General features: G+C 38.9%; 1 protein-coding gene across 2 annotated transcripts in view; it reads right to left on the minus strand.

Annotated features, from left to right (window-relative positions):
* The window catches only part of vipr1b (vasoactive intestinal peptide receptor 1b), a 56,786-nt gene extending 34,659 nt beyond the window's left edge, over window positions 1-22,127 (minus strand). Inside the window, exons 1-3 of one of the 2 annotated variants that reach the window (XM_044340338.1) lie at window positions 21,865-22,127; window positions 10,980-11,070; window positions 4,600-4,710 (exon numbers count right to left, since the gene is read on the minus strand). In XM_044340338.1, the coding sequence (XP_044196273.1) occupies window positions 4,600-4,710; window positions 10,980-11,070; window positions 21,865-21,918 (256 nt within the window). In that variant the 5' untranslated portion in view covers window positions 21,919-22,127. Of the gene's footprint in view, window positions 1-4,599; window positions 4,711-6,441; window positions 6,515-10,979; window positions 11,071-21,864 lie in introns of those variants that run through there. The other variant, XM_044340340.1, reaches the window with a different exon arrangement.
* Window positions 22,128-22,327: the final 200 nt, after the last annotated feature.

Raw genomic sequence — 22,327 nt, forward strand, 5'->3', positions numbered from 1 at the left:
CAGCAGAATGTGCCCTATTATCTGTGAAACCCTGCTGAATGTCACAGTGAGGCTATTAGTTTGTTGTTTCCTAACAATAAGAGCCCCATTATCTTGCGGTGCTGTAAATAGTTGGATATTAGCAGATCTCTGTCAATGGCCAAGAATGAGCATTGATTTGCTGGGTCATACAGACAGGAGCATAAGAGAAGCAGGTAAAACATTGGATGAAAATCACCCAGAGGTGTTGAAAAGATAAGATATGGATATCCATCAGCACAGATTTGAAAATGCCCCTCTGTAAGAGGAATAGTGTGGAGGGGAAAAGGCTCTGAAGGAGAGGTTTTGGTCAAGGAGCAACACTTGTGGCCATGCTGATCTGCACCATGGTTTATTCAGCTGTGAAGTGTATTTAACACTCAATTCAAGTCAAATTTACAAGTCCTCCAAATTACACAACTAAATATGCCATTTGACCATGCACACCAGAACGACACATAAGAGCATTTTTTAACATGGTGCCTCAATCGGCAGTAATCAGCAGGACAGCATAATTTATCTATGCTGTCCAAAACTGTTACAAATCACTGTCAAAAAATAATTATGTTTTATGATGTGACAACGCTGTGGTTAAGGTCTAGTTAGGTTTAGGCGCAAAAACCATTTGGGTAGGATTAAGGAAAGATCATGGTTTGGGTCAAAATTAGCATTGTTAAAGTTTGAGAAACATGGTGTGGGTTAAAGTTACTACTTCTTTAGAGTTAGGTGTCCTTTGTTGTCATGGCAACAATAGACACCACAGGGTTAAGGTTAGGGGATGATCGAAGTTATGTTTATTAAAAAAAATGGCAGTTGGAAATGTGACACTTACGATTGCAAATAGAAACAAACAACAGGCTCGTGTAGCAAAGTGCACTTTTTGCAAGTTTGGGTTGAACCATCCACCCAACCCACCACCTGCCAGTGAAGAAGTTTTAGTTTATCTCATCGTCACCTGAACTGCGCCACTTCTCTGGTTCATAATTACTATGGCCATTAGATGGCATGTCATTCAAACGTGTATTATGTTGTTTTTCTTGGGAGAAGATTGCCTATTCATTGCCGTAATAAACTCATACTCATACTGTTAGATTGAGCCTCATAAAACTGTAAAAAAAAACATGTAGAACTTCAGAATAATACTAACAAAACATCTAAATATATAATGAGACCTGCCAACACTCCTGTTTTTCCCTGGTTTCTCTCATGTTTTCACCCCCTCTTCCGCTGTGCTCTCGTTTTGTTATTTCTCCTGGGAAACTCCCATAATTTGCAAGGCCCTCAACCTTTATCATGAATAATCGTCATACACATGGATGCATAAGTTTTGTATGTTTGTCTGGCTTAACAAGAATTTGCCAAATTTTAAGATATGTGGCAAATTCAGATAAACAGTTAGGCTACTTAAAGACAGCTTTTGTGTTATTAGCATAACCAGTGGTTGTGTAAAACATGCCGGCGGTGGATGGGACACTGTGGGCAAAGCACTTGAAAATATTGCTTTTCTACATGTTCATGCTTGTTGAACAGGTGATTTGATGAAATACTTATTGTCTTTTTACTCGCAAAGGTCATCAACTTTAGTAAAACATTATATGTTGAATATAAATATTATATGAAACCTAAATGTTGGCAGATAGATCAAAACTGAAAAAATAGAGTGTAACAGTTGATAGCGTTTACAGGTCTGTTTCAGAGTGTAGCTGTAGTGTATTTTCTTTAGTTTTATAGTAATTTATTTTTAACCCGGTCTGGTTGTGTTTTTAAATGTTTTTCTGAGGCATTTCATCTCCTTATGTGAAGCACAGTGAACTGCCTCTGTGTTTAAAAATGCCTGTCCTTGGCTCAAGATGAGAGTGTGGAAATAGAAACCCCTTGACATTAAACAACAGCAGCCAGGTGACAAACGATAGGCAAATATAGGTCTTCAAAAACAGCTTAAACATACTGACATCCACTGGAAATAAGCCAAAATATGTCTAATGTGGCCTCTGCAACGACTAGACTCGGTATGAACCAGTTGCATGCAGAGCATGGATTTGTACATGCTAGTGTAAAATACGTCACAATTGTCTCACCGAAGCATTCGGCATAATGCCTAAATGGGCAGCTGACCTTAAATGGCACTCTCAGTTTTCCTGCTAAATAAATCGTACCATCAAATATATCCTGTCCTCAAAAGAGTCCTCGTTGAAGCTGCACTGGTCTTTATGTTTTAGAGGCAGAGGAGTTGTCTTATCTGCTTAACATCTGAAAAGAGATCTTACACCTCAGGATGAATCAATATGTAGAATAATTCAGTAGAGACCTTGAGGCACCACGCTGAGGAATCTGGACAAGGAGGAACAAAAAGTGAAGAAATAATATGCTAAATGGTGCCTTTGAGTGTCTTCCTTTTCACTGTGTTAAGACTCAATTTGAGCGACCCATTAAGTATTCATGACTTCATGAGCAGAAAATTTCCTGACATAGGATGACTTTTTAAAAATTGTCAAAGTCCATGGAAGTTGCCTTTTGTTCAGGTTTTCTGGTGTATGCAAATGCAAAATTATTTAATGCGTTTTTGAAAAGGAAACAGGAAGAGAATATCTTTGGGACCAGCACAATCCTAGTTGTCAGTCACATATCAACAGCATTCTCACTACTTATACCACTTGAATGCCAATCATATGACACGCTCGACTTCCCATGAAATACGTCCCAATACAACCTAGTGAATTTCATTTCTTGGCAGCACAGGAGCACCAGGTTAACACAAGCACCCAAATGCTCCATGAAGAGCGGGTTGTTAGTCGTTGGTCTGCAGGCAGCAGTTGGAAAAAAGAGACATTTTCAAGAACAGGAATTTATTTCAGTTAAGTCATTTGGATGTCCTTGTTCCTAGAATAACATTGAAATGTGGCAACAAGAAATCATTCGCCATTCATAAGAAAGGACCGAGGCGAAACATTTTTTGAGTCACCTAGCAACAGTGTTTTCACTGCTTAAAATACTTGAACACACAGCATATTCTGTATCACTTCCAAGGCTGAAAATCCCACCACACAAAATTATTTTGAAGGCAACAAAAGACGTCATCACTCTCTGGGAGGTACAGAGGCGTAACATGCGAAAAAGATGTTTGTCCAGTGCTGTGATTCACTGTTGACTCATTATCTTCCTTCTTACAAAGGCTACAGAGTTAATAACGGAGGCTGATGTCTGACACTGGACAGGAATGTTAGTCCTTTGTTGAGCCAGGGAGCTGAAGGAGCAGGAGTTTTGATAGTGCAGGTATTGGTAGCAACAACTGAAGGTCTCAGAGAAATAACAAGCAGCAGAGGAGTTGATGTAATGACAGAAACAAGAGAGGACACAATGTTTTGAAGGGGAAAAAAAGCAAACAGCATTCAAAACAATGACCTCAGATTCAGACACGCAAAACACATCTAGATTGCTCATAGACAAGGTTGAGGCACTAAACGACAGACTATTACGAAGATACTGAAGAAGAAGGTCTCCTTGTAGAGAGACACAAAGAGATTTAACAAATCCCCAAAATTTAGCCAGTGTTTCTCTTTCTTATCTTAGGTCAGTGAATCAACGCTCTTCCTCCCCTCCTCTTTGTCTGTGCTTGTTCCAAGATAAAGGTTAAGCTGGTTTCCTCCTTGTTTTCATAGACCCTTACTGTAAACTGTGGCTGAGTTTACATGCACATTAAAAGGCTGATCTTTCATTTGGCTCATTTAAATGCCACATATTGTGTGTAGTAACCTGGATGAACTTTTATCCTGGGTTTGAAGTACCTGGGAAACCCCTAATATGTATCTGAAATGTTTTATCCAATTTTTTTTTTAATGCATCGCACTAGTTTAAAGGGTCAAAACTATTACTGATGAGTTGTCTGTAAGGTTCTGCTGTTTAAAGCACTGGTGGTCTACTCTTCTCACTCTTTGAAATGATGAGAACATAAAATGGTCAAAGTTGTGAAATTTTATGGATTCATGTTGTAAATAACAGTGATGTAATGACGCACTTCATGAAGCTCATTGCTTTGTGCTCATTGCATAATAAAACTGCGAGTTGTTCGCTTTGGGCGCTCTGCAGGGTTTCTAGTAATTTCTCAATGTCCTCAGGAGGTGTCGGCGAAACTATCAGTTTGATGACTTTAAATGTCCCTTTGCATGCGAGCAACACATTTCATCTGCAGCATCTACCCAAAGGCTCAACTGCATGCAAATACGCTTTTAAATATCAACATACCCACGGCCTGAGAAAATGTGAATAAAATGGAGAAATATACAAATGTGTCAGCCTGCCCTGAGCTAATGAGCAAAATGACAACAGAGGATCTTGTTTTGACACCTGTAGGCTTGTTTGTGTCACAATAAATTATTCCATTAATACGGTAGGACATAAATTACGATATTTAAATGATTTTACCAGAAGTTGTTGATGTTTTGACACTGAACAGCTCTCTTTACTGTTCTCAATAGACTGAAACATGATAGTAGACACAGAAATAAAAACATAAAACCAGTCCAACATGTATGACAGAGAAGTAATTTGTTTGTAACAAATAACTGAAGGAAGATGGTTTACCTTTGTGATGGTCACTGAAGTAACTGAAGTAAGTGGGACACATTATTGTAACCACCTCTCCAACTCTGGCTGAAGGCCAACAGGCGATGATGTCCCACATGCCTTGGCAACCTGCCAGGAGAAGACAATTAACACGCCATCACTCCAGAGTAACACACACTCACACAGACAAAATCAATGCTGTAGTGTGTGTGTCAAATATGAACACATAATTGTCAGCAGCATTTTTTTTTTGATTTTTCTAGATACATTAATTTCATTAATTTAAAAATGAAATTAAAAAATATATTGATTTAGGAAAATCAATATTTAATCACTTTGTCATTTCCATGAATGCTGTTTCTAACAATATCAGAAGAAAAGAGGATAAACTCCCCTAAACTTTGTCTTTGTATCTTCAGAATATACTGTACTTTTCAGGAGCTATTTCTTTTTTTTATGACTGTCATGTATTTCAGCCCACTGAATTCTTTTTGAAGGATCATTTAAAGGCCATCTGTACATCTCCCTCACTCTCCTGCTCACTGGGCCTCATTCACAGTGTGTTACGCACAAATCTGTGCTTAAACTGTGAGTATGAACATTTTAAGCACAAATCAGGGATTCATCAATATGTTCTTACTTGAATTTGTTCTTACTATTTAGAATTGCCTTAGATCATGCATACGCACAAATCATAAACGTCCCACTGTCTTAAAAAAATTATGTAGTCAATATTTATTCAATGTAAACTGTAGTAGAACCACAATTATTTAAAAAAAAAAAAAAGATTGGGCCAAAATATTTACATTTAAAAGTGTGAAACTGCTAATAACACACAATTTATAATCATCCTCATAAATGTTATGAAATAATTAATATACTAAAATTGTCCTGTTCCCACTTCTAGATGACAATAGCTTATATTTTGGGATTTCCATATTGGAATGTGACACCAATTAATTTCCCCATCAGATTTCATCGTGATATATACAGCTGGTTCATAAGCAGCCTGTTCAGTGTCCTCACAGCCCGACAGGTCAGTAGTGGCACAGAGAGGGGCACTCTGCTTTCGCTACATCACGGCTTGTTGTGGACAGAGACAAAACACAATGCTCACCTGGCGGCAATAGAGATTTATTTAGGTCGTTTTTTTAATTTTGTTACAGATGTACTGCATGGTAGTGGTGCAACAGGTATGCAGGTTGTTTACAGGATTCACAATCAGGGTCCAAAAGGTTGTGCCTATGACATGTTTACAGCCAAATCTACCTTTTCTGGCTTTGACTTCTGAAATTATTGTTTGCATTTCATTAGTAGTAAAGTTTTTCTACATTTTTACCATCACGGCCCCCATCACCACTCTAACAGAGCTTTTGTTATATAGAGAAATGGAGGTGTGGTAGTATGCTAATTAACGATAACGAGCAAGCACCTGTCGATTTAGGATGACTCTGACTCACTAACATACACACAGTAGTAAGAACAAAATTGGCCGGTACACACATGTCATGAATCTGACAGTAATCTTGTGTGCACACTTATTTTGTGTGCAAAGTAAGAACATTTCTACACACATATTAGTGAATGAGGCCTCTTGTCTTGCACTTTTATGAATAAGACAAATTATACCATCGCCTCTTTTGTTACTATACAGATTTTGGATGAAGGTCAATGGATGGTCAAAGGTCATGGATTTAGTCAATACTATTCCTTCTTCAAAAATTAACTCTATCATGAGCAGGAAATTGAGATATCAGACATTTATTAGTCATTGCTTTTTGCATCATCACTGACAGATGCTGTCTAAGACAACTAATTTTTTCATACTTTTGTGTTGTTAACAGACAATGGTGTACATACCCTGGGCGCTCCTTATAGTGCATTATAATACAGAGTGATTTTGGCCACAGTCTTCACATAAATCCCAGCAAAGCTCCACCTAACCTCAACCTGAACAGAGATCTAATCAGCTAGAATAATTGAAAACACCTGTGAAGGTGTGCAACACCTTTCAAGGTCAGGTTCACAATTTTTCAGGTCTGTCTTTGAACAACAGTGAGGTGTCCATATGAACACTAAAAGAGGTTTTCCTTGATGTAATCGTTCTTCCTGTTCATACTGGCTATTAAAAGATCCCCTTCAAGATACCCTTTCAAGGTAAGTGATGGGGGCCAAAATCCACAGTGTGTCCACTCAGTCATTTTGTGCAAAAATGCATTTAAAAGTTGATCTGGAGCTTATATGAGGCTTCAGCAGGCCGAGTTAGTCGTATCATGTGGATATCTATCACATTCACAGTCTTTTTAGCATCGAATTCCCTCTTCGTGTTTCCCTGTTGAGTTGCGATGGAAGTATAGTAATAAAAAGAGGGACTTTGGCACTAAAAACACTGTAAAGTTGAAAGATATCTACTTGATCTGATTCATTTGGATGGTTGAAGCTTCATATTAGTTTCAGATAAACTTTAAAATGCATTTTTGCACAGAAGGAGGACTGTGGATTTTGGCCGTAACACTTACATTGTAAGTGCATTATGAAAGGATCTTCTAATAGCCAGTATGAACAGGAGGAATGATTACAGCAAGAAAGACCTATTTTAGTATTAATAGAAGCACCTGACTGTTGTTTTAAGACAAATCTTGAAACATTGTGAACCCGTCCTTTAAAGCCTAGAAATGACCTTACATGGTTAAAGTATAACCATGAGTTAAGTTATGATGTGGTTATCATCCAACACTGCCACTCGAAGTTATGAAAATATTTAATCACAACATAAAAATTCTGACACGATGATTAAACTGAGAGTTGAACACCCACAGGCCCGTCCTCTGTGTGAAGCAGTAAATATATGTACAGAGTCCGCCCTCTGAATGAACATGCTTAGTGATGCTCAACAGTATCAGTGGAATATGAATAAGGAGTTGGGTTACTGAAGTGTCTGGCTTTAAGAAGACACTGAAAGACTCATCTATATCAGCTTTGTCAGCTCATTTTAATAAAAAATCACTTCTTTCACACCACATACCGTACATATTGCACGGTGCATTAAGTGAATATACATGAACTGCGTGTGTGGAAACAGCTTTGCTCCTTATCTCTGCAATGACCCTCATTTCTCTACTTCCCTATCTGCTTCCTCAACAGGAAGGTAGTGGAAGCTGCTCTCTGAGGTCACATCCCTAATACTGTAAATGAATTAGCAGTGTGTGCTTTTGTGAGAAACCGTACATTCACAGCATAACATATTAATACAGGGATTGTCCAGCAATTCCTTGGCTTCCATGAAACACAACAGGCACAAAAATGAGTATCTCTTGACAGTTTGTGTATTTTGTAGGGATTGAAGATTCACTGATTTGCATCATTGCACCAGCAGAGTAAAAAAGTGTGCATCAGATACAGTTTGAGATCAACTCGCGATGCATTTTTACTTACATCTTTGCATCAGTAAAATCTGATTTATTTATATATAATTATTAGTAGAGGCCCTATGCCTTTATTATTTAGAAATGTGACCAATAATTTGATATTTAGCTTGATTCCTCCTCTCTAAACTGTTTCTCAAGCGTGCTAGCATGCTACAGCTAAGTGGTGCACTGCCAAAATATTCCAGGTGGAACTCAAACTCTAGAAATATTGTTCCGCACGTCGGAGTAAATGGATTATTAAACTATTTTGACAGTAATTCTTTGGGTCACAGAGCATATGCACATTAACTGGAGACAGAGAATACTACACTACAAAGGACTTGTGAAAACGCCTGTTTGTGAAAGGTCTAAGTGTTTTCATAGATTCTTACTGAGCTGCAGTACTAAAGAAACAAGTACTAGAGGCACTTTTTTAGTTAATTTATGATTTGCTGTATGCTTATTAAATAAAATCAAACACTCTGTAACATACTGAATTGCATAGCATCGTTCTTTAGCATAGCATTGAATCGCATTGTGTTGAATCAAATCATGCACTGCATCACAATAGGGGTGAATCATACTGTATCACACTGACAGTTCCTTCATATGTATCTTTAACGTATCGGATCATTGGTGATGTATCGAGATGCGTATCGCATCGGCCTCAGCGATGGACATGCACATCCTCAGTATTCTGGCATGTAGCACTAAGGGTTTACAAAATGGCTTTTGAGATCATTACAAAGACACTGTCTTTATTCTATAAAAGAGTTTATAACTGCACTTCCACCAGTTTTTGGACTTCAGGTATCTGTCCGTCTCAGAAACGGTTCATTGCTTGTGTTTTTGTTATTTCACACTTTTCTGGAGCTTCAATCAGCTGTTACAGGTTTGTGCACCGAGCCGTTGACCTGCACTGTCAGGAGTGGAAGGTTGTGACTTTAATTTCAACTACAAAGAAGAGTTCAAAACATTTTGATTGCAATAAACTGGAGGAAAAAATGGGTGTGCTTGTACATTTAAGCACTAAAAAAACAACACTGGTGCCAGCTTCAGCTGGGTTATGTGCCAGACTATGTCTTGGCCAGTAGCAGTGACTTCCAGAGGTTTTGTCATCACTGTAATTTTTCAAGGCAACCAGCGGAAACTTAAAATGTAACTGCACCCTTTTGTTCTGAGCCTAAGTCAACCCAGTGCATAATTTTGAAAAATGCTAAAAAGTGAGCAAAAGGCTGAGAGGGGGGTGAGGAGGGCGGGGGAGGGGAGGGAGAGCTGGCTATGTGAGGCAGGAGAGCAGGAGTTGCGTGTCATGTAATAATAATAATGAGAGGAATACAAACAGTACAACCTTTAAACAAGCCAGAAGTCAGACATGGCAGCCACAAAAACAACAGAAATCCTCCTCACATATCACCCTACAGCTCTTCAACTCGCCGGCTGTCTGTTCCTGCAGTTATCTGCAATCTGGAAATCTTGTTTTAAAACATTAAATCGTGGTGTAACCAAAGCTGTTACTGAACCTGTTTGTTCAGGTTCAGTTTGGGCGGAGGTGCTCTGCAGCGGACAGGTTCAGCTGACAGATAGGACAGACAGTTTTGGTGGAGTTACACCACGACAACATTGTAAAACAAGATATTACCAGCTGATAACCACAGGAATCAACAGCCGGAGAGTTGAAGAACTGCAGCAGCTCTTCCTCCCACGGACAGTCACAGACAGAGAGACCCCCTCCAGCAGGCCAGCACCGCTGTAGCCACTGTTAGCTCCTGAAGCTAAAACTGTCGCTTTCAATCAGCATATATTTGAAATGAGTGCGGGGCTGGGGGAGGTGGGTGTTATCATGTTATCATTCTACCGTTTATATAAGTTTCATGACGTAGAGAACTCCCAAACAGTTGACTCTATGTCAGCATTGGCCTTGCCTTTTCAGGGTTGATATTAAACAGCAGATGACAAGTTGAGCAATTTTCAACCCATGAAATGCCGATTTTTTGTTAAATTTGATATCAATATTAACACTAGTATTGATGTGTTTCATTACAGTACAGTCATATTATTTAGTTTACAGTTCAAAGAACATGTTTTAGTGTGAAGTACCTCTATAAAATGTTAATTAAGCTTTAGAGGCAATTTGTTTTTTTACCTTTTGCCAGAGCCGAGCTAGCTGTTCCCCCTTGTTCCCAGTCTTTGTGCTAAGCTAAGCTAACCAAATGCTGGCTGTAGCTTCATATTTACTGGACGTTTATGAAGGTGGTACAGGAAATAAATGTATTTCCCAAAGTGTGGGACTATTAAGTGATTCCCAGTTCATTCCACACTCCCAGTTAAAATCAAGGGGTGATCGGACATTTTCCATTGTAGGCCCTAAACTGTGGAACTGTTTGCCACTCATTATTAGAACTTCCCCCTCAATCGATATTGATATTACCTCTTTTCTATAGCCTTTTAATAGTCATGACACTAGTCACACACTGTTTTCTTTGTTCTCTGTGCAATGTTGTCTTGTTTTTAGTAATTTATCCCAATTAATTGATTTTACTCTGCAATTTGATTCATTTCACCCTTGATCCTCATAATTATGTCTGTGTTTTTATGTTATTCAGTAATGCCAATAAAAAAAATGAAAGACACTCTGTCCTGGTTTGGGAAATTAACATTGCTTGCTTCTCAAATACATGGCCTGAGTGTTTTATTACTCTGTCAAAGCTGTTGCAATCCTATAACTCTGACTATATAGAATATAGTGTATTTATCTTAAAAAAAACTTTTTTTTTTTAATCTGCTGTGATTTGAAGAGTTGTCTGAGGTAAAGTCAGGGTTATTCAAATATGCCTCTGGAAAAACTGGTCTGGTGCTTTATCTATATACTCCCACATTGTATTACCTTACCTCACAATTTATTTATGTATGCTGCTTCCAATTTTCTCTAAATAGCCTTCTGCACACTCTAAACAGTCAGAGAGAGGAAAATATGTTTTCAAGAATGACCTGAAGTGACATTCCCAGAGGTGCTGTTCTCGCAGCGCTCTTTCTCCAGCTCGATCTCGTTGACCACATCACACATCTGCACCGATAACACCTGTGAAAGAAGCGGAAAGCACATTGAGGTGTCAAGAATCAAATATGCTTCCATAACACCGCAATTAGGAACTGAAAGAATTCATAATCAGCAAGGTCGAGGCCGGTAGATAGCATGCATGCCGGGGAATATGTGCTAGTAAATATTTTAGTTTCTTTTTATCATATTCCTGCAACCTTTTATGCTAAGTTTTCCTATTAGACTGAGCCCCCTGCTAATAATACAGTAAATACACAGAAATGTTCTCTGTGCCTGAAATCCAAATAGAGCTCCCTCTTGCCTGGCAAATAGATGCTATCATGCAAATGGATTAGGAAGTGGAGAAGGGAGCTACTGAGTAATATGCTGCAATTGTTCATCTGTGTCAACAGCGGCTGAAAAATGCGGGCTGACAGCCACTGGGTCAATGAAAATGTGTAAGATGAGCAGTGAGTGGCTTGAGAAGGTCAGTGGAGATGGAGAGAGAGGGAGACAGAGGCAGTCGGCGTGTGGTGGGGTGTATTCATAAACTCGGAGGGAAAAGCTTCACCCTGCATCCTGTTACCAAAGCTACAGTCCTTACAAGACTCAAGGCGGTAAAGGTCAGAGAGAGAAGATTACATATTGTATTTACAACTGTACATCTCATGTTCTTTAATTGGTCCTTAAAGATGTCTTATTCCCTTTCCTAATAAGCTTCGATCGCCCTGGTGTTGCCAGACTTGAAGTCATCCTCATCAATCATCCAGATATGCCCTGTTAAATTCAGAGTTGATCTCTCAGTAGATGTGACATTATTGCAACCAGCAGTCAGCAGCACACACACAAACACCCCAAACTGCCATTAATGAAAAAGGACACATCTCAAGGAAACTTCATCGCTTTTCTTCTTAGAGTCACTTCACATTTAATAATCCCTCTTTGGAGTGAAAAATAATGTCAACATGTTTTGTTTTTTTTAAAATCCTACACACAGAGAAAGGGCTTCAAATATTTGGCTCAAAGTAAAGATGAAGAATCCACATAAAAGTCTATTTTCAGAGTTTGAAGCTTATCGCTTTTAGTGCCGAAAGAAGTGTCACTGATTCCCCTAAAACACTGGATATGCTGCAGTGGCAGAGACAAGGGAGCTACAGTTGACTCATGAACATCACTGTACCACTGCATTACAGGCAGCAAAGGCGATAATGTGCATTATGTAATGTCACCGATACTTGAGCGACCTCTAGGTGAGCAACATTCATGTAAAATGCGACGAAACATGCAGTACATGCAGTACAAACTTTAAAATACCTCCATGCTATTTACCACAACTCTCCCTCACTCTTATTCACCCTGTGAGTGAGGTCGTCCTGACACTATCGTAATCCACAGAACTGTGCTCACAGGAGTCTCTGCCTGCAACCGATTACAGCAGAAAATCCAACATATCCTGAAGTAATAGCAGAGCCCCGGCCAGGAGGCAAGAGATTAATCTGCCGACATTATCTGTGCAGAGCAACATGGATAGAGGAGGAAATCTCTGGGTGGTCAGACCCTTTGATAACCTTATTTTTGATTAGCATGAAATTGATTGTGAGGTGATGTAACAATGGAGCACTTAAGAGAGGATTTGAGTCCAAAAGACCCTGAGAGGGTAAGGTAATAGGTACCTTGTGAACACAGTGTACTTTAAACACAGAATGTAATATTCAGCCTGTACAACCTGATCTGAGTTTTATCTGTGTTTAAGATAATTTAACAGTCAAACAGAGCTGCTGTTACACAATACAAGTAGAGGTATAATTACTAAAAGAACGACTTCTGTTTAACAATACCGCACTATTAAAAATACTTTTTGATCAGCATATATCATCATATGTCAAATGTATGCAAAATCACATAAATTAATCAAAATAATGTTCAGTACATTGAACTTAGTGCCACTATTATGATGAATTATCAACTGTGCCAAGAGGGCCACTGCCCCCGGCAACCAGAAGAGAAACCAGAAGAGATCCCAGAAGCCTCAGGTGTTTAGTAGTTTGATTGACTGCGCATTAATTATTGTAAATCAAGTGAGGCAGGTCCTGCAATATTATTTAATTGCTAGTTTTAAGATATTTATTATTTTGTGCACATGGTGTGTATAATGTAAATTAACACACAGAAAATCAGCCAACTATTTCAATATAAATGCACCAACCAGACAAATTTCTTTCCAGTTTAGTGATGGAACTGAAAATAGTTAGTAAGACCAACCAAGAACATATTAGAACAGCAGCCCTAATGTTAAAGTTGTGCTCACCAATATTTCTATATTAACAATTATTCGAATGACTGTATTGTGAACAAAGTTGCTTGTTTGTACAGTTCTGTGCTTTAGCATATTTCAGCTCATTGCCTTTAGTTTTATGGCTCGTAACTTCAATGTTTTGATTCACTCATACCGTTCCCATCTGTGTTGTTTCCAGCAGCAGCAGCTTTCCCCAGCGAATAAGCTCTGATTAACCCAATATAAACTACCTGCCCGTCACCAAACAACAGAAAGACAAAGTTATCGACTAGACAGTGAACATAGAGGAGCATTTCATAGCTAAAGAGACTGATTCCCTCTGAAGTTGGTTGGGACCAAACAGAGCTAAAAGGACAGTAAATATTGGATGTACATTCGCCAGGTTTCCTGAATCTTGACCTCAAATGAATGTTTATGTTTCTTCGTGTCTGCTGGATGTATAAATAGGAAATTGTTTGCTTTTTAAGGTGATTGTAAGGAGATAACATGATGCTCATAATGTGTTTTCAGCTTGTTCTGCTGCCCACTGGTGGTGAAAAAATCATTTAATGCTGCTTTAAGAAGAAACTCTTCCCCTCCAGAAATGTTTCAAAATGTATATAAAATACTCTACTTTGAATAATAATTTGTGTCTGACATGGTTTACCCACAAAAGAAGTTCAATTATCTTGTTAAAATCCTCAAAATTAATACTACTACTCCCTCAATAAAAACTCCAGAATCTATAAATATGCAAATATATTTCATGTCAGAAGTTTAACTGCTGGGCACACGATGTCTTACTTACTGTAAAGTCAATTCTCAGTGTTTGTGCACTGGAGGCTTCAAGTTTCCACATCACTCTTCTGTAGGTTAAATATTGGATCAGGATTGGTTTCCAAACTATTTGTGATGTCACAAATCCTGCTTGTAGGCCTGCCCCTTAACACTAGAGCTGCCATTTTTACACCCCTGGCATTTTCAAATACCTGTAAAAATAAAAGCCCTACATCTCTCAGTTCATGACTTTTCTTAAAATGTTTATTTATCAATCTAGGGGGGTGTGGGATAAAAAGAAAAAAGGTTATAATCATTCATACCTCGAACCACCGTGGGGTCATTTTTACCCCTCATAGAAACCGCTGTATAATGCTCAACATTCTTACTTAGCAACGCCCATTGTTTAGATGTCTTTTAATAAGCAGGCTGCCGTATCATGAGCTAGAGCTAGCTTGTAGAGGAAGAATTGCAGTGCAAAAAGCAAGTGTGCAACAAACAAAACAATGAAAATGTGCATGAAGTGCCTACGTGCAGTGTGTGGACAGTGCACTGTGAAAGTCTACAGCGTGTGTGCTAATTGTGGGCATTGTGCATGTGTGTGTGTACTGCATCTTTCTTCTGGAAAGAGTGGGCAAAGCACTATTCTTTGACTTGGTAAGAAAATGCCTGTTAGTCTGTTGCTGTATATACCAAAAGCTTATCTGGGAATTTTCCAGACACATTCCCTCATCGTCTCCTTGCAGTTTTCAGCATGACTTCAGTGTTGATTGTGTAGTTGCTGTGGCAGTTTTGTTGTTGTAGCTATAACAAGTGAGAACGGAAATTGAAAAGCGTGTTTAGTTCAGGTTTATTTCGTCTAAGTGTTTACATTCTTACATCCTCCAACCTCACTTATCAGCAGTTATTTTTACGCACACAGAGAATTTAGCACTACTGCAAACATGTATGATCCATGACAGAACAGACGAAGAGTGTTGCCAAAGCACTGTGTGTGTGTGTGTGTGTGTGTGTGTGTGTGTGTGAGAGAGAGAGAGAGAGAGAGAGAGAGAGAGAGCAAGTGCTCTGTTTCTTTATTCCCAGTATAAAACACATTATCCAAGATTCATTTTCCTCTTCTACAATAATTAAATTATTTAAACGTGTTAATCATTTTGTTGTTTGTTTGTTGTAGACTACAGTTTATTGATGAATTTTAAAATGTATTTGACCTTTTCCATCTGTAAGAAATAAAGCTATTGTAAAATTAATAAACAGTGAATGCTCTGTGTCTTTATTCCCATTAGAATAACTAAAACAACATATTATCCAAAATGTGTTTTTTACTGTTACTTTATGTTCTTCTACTATAATTAAATGTATTAATTAATGTGTGTTAATGTATTAATTTGTTGTTTGTTTGTTGTAGACTACAGTTTATTGACGAACTTTAAAAGGTATTTGACCTTTTCGATCTGTAATGAAATAGCCTAAGTAATTGTAAAATGAATAAACTCTAAATCTTGCTTCAACAGCAGCCGTTCTAGTGTTAAAATCCGATTTTCGTGAGAACAGGGAAACTTTCCACTTTCAGTAGATGAATGTGAAAACAGCCTTCCATTGTTAAACTCTGCACATATATCATCCTGCACAGTGAAGCTCAAACATTCACTTGCAGGAACAAGAAGAAAAACAAATTTTTGAGTGGAGGGGAGTTTTAAGATTAGGATATGGTAATATTCAGACACAGGCTGTGGGTTTTCTCCAAACTAAAGCTATATATAAAGCTATGTATAAAAAAAATCGCTAATAACCCAGATTTCCAATTCAACATGAAATGAAAATGTGGATCTTTTTTGTTTCTGTGTCTTCTGGCTTTTGGGAAATGCAACCCAGTGGCAACCAACCTGATGTTTCCCAAAAAACCATTAATGCTTCATAAACAAAAGAAAAACTAGAGCAAAGTCTCTCGTCAGGGGGGAAAACAGACAAGATAATGGAATGTGTGCATGGGCTTGCACTGTAGGCTGCTGGGATCAAGCTCTCTTCATTGCAAGGAGGTAGTTTATTAGCTCATGTTTAACCCTGTATATTGTGAATAGAGTCAGAGTACACAAAGAGGGAGACCAACGATAACAAAACAATAAAGGGGAGTATGTGATTTATGGGAAGGTCCTGACAGTGATTTACGCTCAAGCTCAAAAAGTTGAGGACATTTAATAAGTGTCTGCCAGTTAGATATGCTGAAAACGTACCAACAATATTGACACTTAGGACAACACAGCCAAGGAGATTGCTGTAGTGGGCAATGAATCAAAATGTCAATCCCAAACTATGCACACGATAAAAGGACTTCTGCAAAGCCTTAAGGACACACATACACAGTGTCTCTGTGAGTGAAACCTCACATAAATACCTGCCAGGTTTGATAGTTTGTTAGCACAGAACTCATCACAATGGCTGCCAGGCTGCTGCTTCAAGCTTTTAGTGATTGTTGTCATTAAAAATGGTTGCCGGTCTTGCTTTGTTTGACTACACGATAACGATCAAATAAAGAACGAGGAAAGCTGACAGGAAAATGAAAGGAGAAGCTCATGTCTGTGTGTGGCCAGACAAAGTAGAGTACTGTGTTTATTCCCATCGCACACTTCACTTGGAGAGCAACATACAGTATATCATACATCAGCGTCGCCAACTCTCACGCTTCAGGAGCGTGACAAACGCTTTCTCCTTCAGTCTCATGTTCTCACACTGCCCAAACAATTCTCACACAGCAACAGAGATGAACAGGTAAACGTATTATGGTCGAAGTATTTCTAGTATAGTAATGGTTAAACCAAATGTTTGTCTTAGCTTGTTCTATGCCTACTTCACTCTAAGCCGGATGCAGAACGAGTCTTCTCAACAACTGGCCTGAGCAAGCTTGAGATTCTTTGCTAGAATGTAGCTTTAGCCTATTTTTTTTTTAGCACTGGCTATATCATGTGCATTTTTAAGACTGTAAGACTTTTACAGAGTTGTCTTTTAAAACGAGTCAAATGTCAGCTGGAGACGGATTTTCAATAAATGCACTGAGCTGGAATCTAGCTTTCTATAGCTGCAATCTGCTAGTTGTCATTTGAGCCAAAAAATGAAATAAGAAGCTTTTGTGCGTGAAATCAGAGACCCATTGTTTAAAAAATTACTAAGAGTCCTACACCCTTACTGGAGCATCTTTCAAATACTTAAATCTATGATGATTCATTCAAAGCGTTTCTTTTGGTTTCTATCACACGGTGTCATATTTGAAAAGAGGCATATAGGAGAAGTTATTATCGCCCACCCTCACTTCTCTTCTTCCATCTCCTCCTCGACCATCTGCATTGTGTTAAACAGATAAGCCATTAACATGATTTTCTGTGCTCCCCTCAACAACACGTTTCCTCACTGGATATATTGATGAAACATGTCAGGGTATGTTATTGTAAGGCAGCCGTCTAGGACTGAACAAAGGACACAAATGTAGCAGACCAGGAGCACAATGGCAAGCCATTAAATGTTTTCCACACTGGTGCCTATAAGAGCCACTAAAATATGTCAACAAATGACGCATCTGGCTGATCTTTTAAAGCCTCGGGGTGGGCCGGTCATTTGAGAGTTGTCAGAGGTGAGGAGGAAGAAATGCTCAGTCACTTAAATATTCAATCCATTCTGCCTGGAAAGGGCTTCCCTAACAGACATTAAGGAACCCATGCTGAGTGTCAAATGACTAAAATCCGCCCAAAGCCATGATCACTATCATAATCAGACATGTTAAGCTTCTTAGACTTCTCTTCATTTTTCTTCCACATATTGCTGAACAAAAAGAATTGTCATTCCCGTTCACTGAAATTACACTGATATCTGTCAGAGCAGTCGGAGATAAGATGCACAAGTGAATCCCTGTCAGCGGTTGTGGACCGTGAGAGGAGCAGCAGCGGAGCACTTCTGACATTTTTAATGAAGATAAGAGAAACAGGATGTAACTGCAGGTGAGCCTATGAAAAGACAAATCACCTGAGGCAAATTAGAGGTGATTTTCTTATCTCACTGCCTGATGGATGATTTCGGTTTAATGCAGGTTGGTCTAAACTTCGAGTCCTTTAAATGCTGTTTTTTAATTCCTAGGATACATCAGGACACATTAAAGGGGACATATTTTGCTTTCTGTGATTTCATATGCTGTTATGATGTCGGATATCTATGTTAAAGTTACAAAACATAAAGTAACACTCCCTCCCTCCCCTCAACCTGCCCACTAACGGCCATCCTTTCAATAATCTTAGTTGCTAAGGTTTTGCGTTGTCCACTATTTTGACTTGAACATGTATGGATGTATTTGAGAGCTTGACATTTTAAGTAAAGAACGAGAAGAAGAAGTGAAATCCTACTACTGCTGCATGTTTATATAGCTGTCGAAAGTCGGCTGAGACGCAGCTTCTGGAAGCTAACCAATCAGAAGTGAGTGGTGTCTCGGGAGGGGGGCCTTAAAGAGACAGGAGCCTGTTTCAGACAGAGGCTGAACTGAGGAGCTGCATAAAGGGCCAGTATAAAATAAATAAGTTTTTTGAACTGTAAATCATGCAAAGATATTCCAGTAGAGCCCCAGATTAAAAATATAGACCTGGGAATGTAAATGTGCATAAAACGTCCTCTTTAATTGAAAACATTGATGCATCTAGCCTCCTCAACACGAATACTCCCTGCAGCTAGGACTGTCGCAATAACCACAGTATTGCAATACTGCACTATAGACAAGCCAGCCGCGGTGAATGGTAAGCAACCGCCACACCTGTGCTATGTTCAAGTTTTTTTTTCTTTTCTTCATGAGGCTAGGCCCTTTGTGTTTTACACTTCAATGTGTGTGTATTGAACTGTTATTCCAGTTGAAGGCTCCTCGGGTCTGGTCCACCTCCAGAGCTCCAGAGGATCCCGCCTGCCACATGCAGCGTCTTGCATGCTTTGCACCATAACAGAGGTTATGAGGCTTGGGGTGAGCTGACCAGGGGTCGGTGCTGATGCTTGGTAGTTAAAAACACGTCTGTATGACTATTTTGTTTTGGTTACATGTTGAAATTCTCCTGGGTCAACATGCGGCCAAGCAGGCTGCCATTTAACCTTAGAAATAAAGTCGTTTTCCACCAATCATTCAATCTACAGGCACGTCCAACCAGACTCATAAATCCCAGGTTTAAGGGGACCGTAGGCCAACATTGTTTCCTGCCACAACATGATTTAAAATGTTTTCTGTGTTCGTCAGGTACTGCTGCTTCATTCGGCCGACGCATAATCAGACTAACATACCTTGATTTTCACAAAACATAAAAAAGAAAGAAAAAATATTGCTACCACATACAGCGCTGTTGAGCCACCCTGAATCACTGCAGGGGAAATTCCTTCACTGCGACAGCCCTACCTGCAGCAATGCACAGTCACACAGAAAGGTGACATATTACCATGTGGCGATGCTTAAAGACTTTCCGTCCAATTATCTAAACCCAGAGATAACCCACTATTTACTGAAAAGTCATGAATTAGTGCAGATACATTACTATACATGACCTGTGGGAGAAAATTGATCAAAATAGTGGTGTACCCTGTAGCATGTGAAATGTCAGTACTTGTAAAACATGTAGTGGGTGGTATATGTGCTTTGATGTGTTCTCCAGATATCAGTAGCTTGTTGTGTTACATATATTCATCTCAACACAAAGTCTGTCTGTGTATCATGAACATTACAATCAGTATACATAATGTTAATAGCAGCTTATTGACAAGAGTTCTACTCAACCAATTACAGGATTTAAACTAGGGCTGCATCTACCAATTATTTTAATTATCAATTGATCTGTTGATTATTTTATATCAGAAAATGGTGAAAAATGTAAATCACTGTTTCCTAAAGCCCAAGATGGAACCTAAAATGTCTTGTTTTGCCCCAATTAGCAGTCCACAACCCAAAGATATTCAGTGTACTATCATAAAGACTAAAGACACCAGAAAATATTCATGTTTAAAAAGCTGGAAGCAGGTTTTCTTTTTTTGCATTTTTTCCTTTTAACTAATTTTCTGACGATCGACTAATCGTTGCAGCTCTAATTGAAACTGAAACTGGTTTTATGGTAATCACTGCACAAGTAGTCAAAAAGAAGAAAGAAAACACTTGATATGAGGAGTTTGTTGACATCCAACTCAAATTTCACACGACACTGTGTGTTTTTAATGACCATGTGAAGAAAAAAACACATTTTATACTCTGATTTGAGCTACTGTCATAATGTATATGTGGTTATCACATACATTTACAGCAATGTGAGCGCAATATGACTTCATAATACTTCTTACTTACTCCTACACTCCAAATACAATCGTCACTATTTTGTGTTGGCTTTAAAGCACAAACTGGTCTCACTGCCAACTATTGAAGAAACTTCACCTTCACAAGTAGTGACTCAGCCGCACACAAAGGGTTTATGAATTCTTCTGAATTCCAGAAGGATGTTCCCTCTATGAATTGAACACAACCTTGAATAAAATAAAAGTAACACAAACAGTTAAATGGGATGAGAGGCCAGTTTATACAAAATCACTTTGACCTTTTATCCCCCAACAAGCTCAGGGGCCAGATGTATAGATTCATGACTAAAACTGTGTGTACGCACAAAGCTAGAAATACACATTCTTTTCATCAGATTTATAAAGCGTTTTATAAATCTCACTCATTGAGGAACTGGGCGCACGTGCACGAGCCTCATTTCCACTCTCACAATTATCCATTAATGGATGAAGACCCACCATTAACCAGCTGTTTTCACATCAACATGCTGTCTGCTCCACCAGTCTGTACACCTGTCAATGAAACAAAACGGGAAAGAAGAAGTGCAGCTTCACAGATTGTGTTGCACCTGCGAGGTTCTCCAACAGCAGAACAGCTGTCATTACGCGCGACCATTACGCACAGCTGTGCGGCTCTTTATAGCATCCATATCATTAATTCATCACATAGATCTGTAAACCATCATCGGCAGTGATATCTCAGAAATTTAATTAATGATTAGTTTGTAGCTCTCAACAGACTTTACAAGATGTGACACAACTATGGATTGCATAAACAGAATATAAAAAGCAAAATATAATGTTTTACTCCTGTGTAAATTAAAAGAATGATCAAAGTAATCACACATTAATGATTAATCAACATTAGTTTGTAAATGTGCCTTTGACTGGCGTTTTATAGATCTGTGTGAACGCAAAAAGCAGCTGTTGTCAACCTAAACAATGTTTGACTAAAAGATTCCGTCTCTCACCGTATATTTCATCTCCACCTTATCACATCACCCTCATTAAAACACGTGTACGCCTGATATGAAGAATGCGTGAGTTGCGCAAATTCTGTGTTTATAAATATCAGTTTGTGTGCGGAAAATGGCGTATGCATGGTTTTTATGTGTACGCATCGTTTATGCATCTGACCCCTTGTGCTCATGTGAAGATTGTTTCAAATTCTGCTAAAGATAGATAGATAGATAGATAGATAGATAGATAGATAGATAGATAGATAGATAGATAGATAGATAGATTAGAGCTAACAACAAGCTGAATCAGATCTCCAAACTCATCTAAATTTGGCTGTAAAAGGTTTTATCGCGCTCCTTCTGCGCTCTTAGAAATGGCTCTCATGTCAATAAAAACTAATTTCATGCTGTCTTGCGTTGACTATATTAAACTGATTCTCCACTACACACCGTGAAAGACTTTTACAATAAAAGAAATAATATTGTTCTTACTTTTGGCAGATATCCATAGAACAGCAGCAGAAAGAACAGCTGTGAAGCATCCATCCTGGATTAAGTTTTGGAGTTTTCTTATTTGCGTCTCCTTGATAATGGCTAAACTCCTCAAACGTGTTAAGGGGTGTGTGTCTGTGTGTGCGTATGTGTGTGTGTGTGTGCGTGTGTGTGTGTGTGTGTATGTGTGTTCAGATGTGTGAGGTGAAACGCTGCCGTCGTCGCTCCATCGGTCTGCGCTTTTCTCTGTGCGCTCCTCCAGCATGCAGGAGAGCTGCTTCTGTTGGACTGTACCCGCCCCTCCGCCCATTCACAACTCCAGACCGCATGTCCCGGGAGACAGTTTGTTACAAGCCTGTCAGGCTGCCGGTGATGGACTAATGTGGTTTAGGAGGATCCTGTAAGTAAGTACTACGGTCACTAATTACCTGTCGTGTAACCCGTGACTCCTCTTTTATGATGC

This window comes from Thunnus albacares, chromosome 21 (genome assembly GCF_914725855.1).
Source record: "Thunnus albacares chromosome 21, fThuAlb1.1, whole genome shotgun sequence".
NCBI classification, from domain to species: domain Eukaryota; kingdom Metazoa; phylum Chordata; class Actinopteri; order Scombriformes; family Scombridae; genus Thunnus; species Thunnus albacares.